The 4983-nt window shown below is 43.6% G+C and overlaps 2 protein-coding genes across 2 annotated transcripts in view; both read left to right on the forward strand.

Annotated features, from left to right (window-relative positions):
- LOC104996368 (protocadherin beta-5-like) overlaps positions 1-1902 on the forward strand; it is a 22487-nt gene extending 20585 nt beyond the window's left edge. Inside the window, exon 4 of the mRNA XM_010850627.1 lies at positions 3-1902. Coding sequence (XP_010848929.1) covers positions 3-542 — 540 coding nt within the window. The 3' untranslated portion in view covers positions 543-1902. The remainder of the gene's footprint in view (positions 1-2) is intronic.
- A 1233-nt stretch (positions 1903-3135) lies between these two features.
- The window catches only part of LOC104996369 (protocadherin beta-8-like), a 9652-nt gene continuing 7804 nt past the window's right edge, over positions 3136-4983 (forward strand). Inside the window, exon 1 of the mRNA XM_010850628.1 lies at positions 3136-4970. Coding sequence (XP_010848930.1) covers positions 3396-4970 — 1575 coding nt within the window. The 5' untranslated portion in view covers positions 3136-3395. The remainder of the gene's footprint in view (positions 4971-4983) is intronic.

Consider the following 4983-nt stretch of genomic DNA (forward strand, 5'->3'; position numbering starts at 1 on the left):
GGGCGCACAACGGCGAGGTGCGCACGGCGCGGCTGCTGAGCGAGCGCGACGCGCCCAAGCAGCGGCTGGTGGTGCTGGTCAAGGACAACGGCGAGCCGCCGCTGTCGGCCAGCGTCACGCTGCACGTGCTGCTGGTGGACGGCTTCTCGCAGCCCTACCTGCCGGCCCCGGAAGCGGAAGCGGCGGCCGCGGCGCCGGCCGACCCGCTCACCGTCTACCTGGTGGTGGCCTTGGCGTCGGTGTCGTCGCTCTTTCTCTTCTCGGTGCTGGTGTTCGTGGCGGTGCGGCTGTGCAGGAGGAGCGGGGCGGCCTCGGCGGGTCGCTGCCCGGTGGCCGAGGGCCACTTTCCGGGCCACCTGGTGGACGTCAGCGGCACGGGGACCCTGTCCCAGAGCTACCAGTGCGAGGTGGGTCTGATGGGAGGCTCTGGTACTGGCGAGTTCAAATTCCTGAAGCCGATTCTCCCCAATCTCGCATTCCAGAGCATAGGCAGGGAAGTGGAAGAATATCCCTCATATCGGAATGATTTGGGTTTGTGGTAAAAATGAAAAATACCGTTACTATATCTGTGACTATATTCCTGTTAAGAAATTTATCTCAATTTACTTGTAGAGGAATGCTTTCACATCATTTCCGGTATTCCTAAGGTCAAAGAATGAATTTCTTCACGCAGAAAAGGATTCACCTTTGGCCCTAGGAACACAAAGCATGCATTGTGTATTGTCATCTTTTGCTTCAATTATGCTTTGTGTGCAGGCTATTACATGACAAATCTTGTTTGAGACGTTTTAAATTGGAATTCACTGTCTTCAAATATTATTGCTACTTTTATTTTCTTAGTGAATTAGAGTGCTGTGCAAGTACCTAAATTAAAAAAAAAACACTGCAATATATACTTAGACATTTTCAATTTTATAAACCTATGATGGGAGGTATTTTAAAAACGAGCAAACATATGTTCATAGAGCTTCTTTGAGTTCACAAAGGTCACCAAGTGAAAAATGGTAGAACTAAGCATCTCTTAAATCTGATTCTGGGGCCTTATTGTGATGCTATACTCTTTTCTCTTGTTAGATATCACCTGGCAAGTTTCTGCCTAATTAAAGAGAAATGTTTTTCTCATATCTCTGTACAGTCTTTTCTGTATTTGTAAAGAATAAGATGTGTATTGTGGTTTTATTTTCTTATAAACTAACAATACAGTTTTTGTGGATAATAATTCAAGTATTATTTTTAAAGCTCTGACCTAACCAAATCTCAAAAACAATTGAAAGATCTATCTGTGGCTTCTTGTTATCTAAACCCATGACCTGCATTTCATAGAAAAGATTAATGACCATGAATAGAAATATTATACAATTATTAATTTTAATCACTTATTATTTCCCTCCCATTGCAGTAATTTTCCTACATTAGCCCCTATCTGCTCTTTTTAACACATTTTTTCCTTTAAATTGAAAGTTTATTTTTAAAGTTATATTCAATAGACTTCAGTGCTGCATCAGGAAAAGGGGAGGAACAGAATTTTACACAATGATAGAAATTAAGACATACTATCTAAATATAATGGATGGTGGATCTTGTTTGAATTTTGATTCAATCAATACAACTTAGAAATAATTAGAAAAGTCTGACTATAAACTGATATTAAACAATATTAACAATTTCTTAGGTGTGGTAAGGTCACTGTAGTGTTTTTAAAAAACTGAAAGTTAGAGATGTATAATAAAATTTTTACCAGTGAAAATTTAGTTTGTCTGGGATGTGAAAATGTTGGGGATATAGGGTAAACAATTATGGCAAAATACTGATACCTGTTCTAACTCACTATGAGTACCTGGGAGTTTGTCATACTACTCTCCTTCATTATGGGGTTTGAAATTTTTCAAAATAAAAGATTTTTTTAAATGGACACTGTAAGGATTTTTGGACACAGTAGGGGAAGTAAAGAGTGGGATGATTTGAGAGGAATAGCATTGAAACGTATATATATTATCATATGTAAAATAGATAGCCAGTGGGAAATTCTCTATGTATGGCATAGAGAACAAGTCAGTGCTCTGTGACAACCCAGAGTGTTGCGAAGGGGAGGGAGGTAGGAGGGACATTCAAGAAAAAGGGCACATATGTATACCTAATGTTAATTCATGTTGATGGCAAAAAAAAAAAAAAAATCACAATATTGTAATTATCCCCTAACTTTAAAAAAGATGGAAAAAACTGACACTGTAAGAAGTGGAATGAAAACTAGAACACTTCTGAGATACAGACTCATCGATATGATCCGATTATACCTCTACTAAACAAACTCTCCAGCCTTTGTGTTTCATCATTTGATATGATAACGTCTATCTGAAATAATGCTGCTCATGAATTCTTCTGCCATGTGAATCTTGTTTTTCTAGTCATGGCAATGGACTAATGCAAACTGAGCTACCTGATGGCATCAAAAAACATGCCTGGTGTATGTGTGTATAAGGTTAATTTCTTTCTGCCTCAGTTTCCTCATCTTTAAGTGGGGAACTCACAGCATCCCAATGGGTAAATACCTTTAATATTGTCACCTTAGACAGATGAGGAAACGGAAACACTGGTTAAATAATGTGTCCAAGGTTTATAGCTACTAATTATTCCCATAGTTCATGGCAGTAAAATTGTCCAATTCTCAAAGTTTTCTGTTACCATATACATTTAAATTTCTGCATAGTCTTTCTTATCAGACTGTCACATATTTTCTTTTGCTCCAAACTCAATTAGCATTATTGAAAGTAGTCAGTCTACTATCATTTCTCCTGTATGGCCCTCAGACAGTTATCTGAACCTTAGGGTGGGAAATAGTAAAAACAGTATTCTAAGAGACGCCTGGCGTGCTGCAGTCCATTGGGTCGAAGAGTCGGACATGACTGAGTGACTGAACTGAACTGAACCTTAGATATGTCGGTGATATATAATACTGTCAAGAGTTGGGAACACTGGGGAGTTCCCTGGTGGTCTAGTAGTTACAATTCCTTGCTTTCACTGAAGTGACATGGGTTCAGTCCATGGTCAGGGAACGCAGATCCCAGAAGCAACGCAGCGCGGCCAAAATTAAAAAAAAAAAAAAAAAAGCTGGGAACACTGCATCCATTTCAACCCGGAAAATACAAGTTCCTCTGAGGACGCGTGGTGGCGCTGCAGGATAAGAAGGTACATACCTAAACCGCAGCTGCGGTTCTATTAAAGGCAGAACTTGTAAGCAGAGCCTGGAAGCCCACGGGAAGCTTGGGTGTCACAGTACGACTAGGTCTTCCGTAAAGGGCTACTCACGGAAATATTTCTGAGGTAAACCACAAGATATTGAGGCCTTTACAGCTCAGCGGAACCATCCTCGCCAGAGGCTATACCGGGCAAGAATAATGGAGGCCAGCAGGAAGCTTGTTTGCAGACAAAGGCAAGTCGTTTTCTTCTTTCTCTTCTTACACTTAGCTCTGGCGGGCTTTGAATCTAGGCGTTATTCTGTCGTGGAGGAAGCTGAGGGGAGCTCTTTTGTAACCAATGTAGCAAAAGACCTGGGTCTGGGGCAGGGGGAACTCTCCAGTCGGGGAGCAAGGGTCATTTCCAAAGGGAACAAACTGTATTTGCAGCTGGATCAGGAGTCTGGGGATTTACTGCTAAATAAGAAACTGGACCGCGAGGAACTGTGTGGTCAGACAGAGCCATGTGTGCTGCGTTTCCAGGTTTTACTAGAGAATCCCTTAGAGTTTTTTCAAGCTGAGCTACAGGTAACAGACATAAATGACCATACTCCAGTGTTCATGGATGGAGATATGTTGTTAAAAATATCAGAGAACAATCTTCCTGGCACTACATTTCCTCTAAAGAATGCTCAGGACATGGATGTAGGCCAAAATAATATTGAAAATTATATAATCAGTCCCAACTCCTATTTTCGGGTCCTCACTCGCAAGCGCAGCGATGGCAGAAAATATCCAGAACTTGTGCTGGACAAAGTACTGGATCGCGAGGAGGAAGCTGAGTTCAGGTTAACCCTCACTGCTCAGGATGGTGGTTCTCCACCACGGTCTGGCACCGCTCACGTCTACATAGAAGTCGTGGACATCAATGATAACGCCCCTGAATTTGAACAGCCTTTCTACAGAGTAAAGATCCCTGAGGACAGTCCCAAAGGCTTCCTTGTTGTCAAAGTCTCTGCTACCGATGTAGACACAGGAGTCAATGGAGAGATTTCCTATTCACTTTCCCAGGCTTCAGAAGACATTAGCAAAACCTTTGAGATCAATGCCATGACTGGAGAAATTCGACTGAAAAAACAACTTGATTTCGAAACAACTCAGTCCTATGAGGTCAATATCGAGGCCATCGATACTGGAAGCCTTTCTGGAAAATGCACCGTTCTGATTCAAGTCGTGGATGTGAACGACAATGCCCCAGAAGTCACCATGTCTGCACTTACTGGACAGATCCCTGAGAACTCGCCTGAGACTGTGGTTGCAGTTTTCAGTGTTTCAGATCTTGACTCTGAAGAGAATGGGAAAGTAAGTTGCTCCGTTCAGTACGATCTACCGTTTTTGCTGAAATCTTCCATGGAAAATTTTTACACCCTAGTAACAGAGCGACCGCTAGACAGAGAGACCAGAGCCGAATACAACATCATCATCGCTGTCACGGACTTGGGGACACCCAGACTGAAAACCGAGCACAACATAACCGTGCTGGTGTCCGACGTCAACGACAACGCCCCCGCCTTCACCCAGACCTCCTACACCCTGTGGGTCCGCGAGAACAACAGCCCCGCCCTGCACATCGGCAGCGTCAGCGCCACAGACACAGACGCGGGCGCCAACGCCCAGGTCACCTACTCGCTGCTGCCGCCCCCCGACCCGCTCGTGCCCCTCGCCTCCCTCGTGTCCATCAACCCCGACAACGGCCACCTCTTCGCCCTCACGTCCCTGGACTACGAGGCCCTAAGAGCCTTCGAGTTCC

This window comes from Bison bison, unplaced genomic scaffold, assembly GCF_000754665.1.
Source record: "Bison bison bison isolate TAMUID 2011002044 unplaced genomic scaffold, Bison_UMD1.0 scf7180017864291, whole genome shotgun sequence".
Lineage (NCBI taxonomy): Eukaryota > Metazoa > Chordata > Mammalia > Artiodactyla > Bovidae > Bison > Bison bison.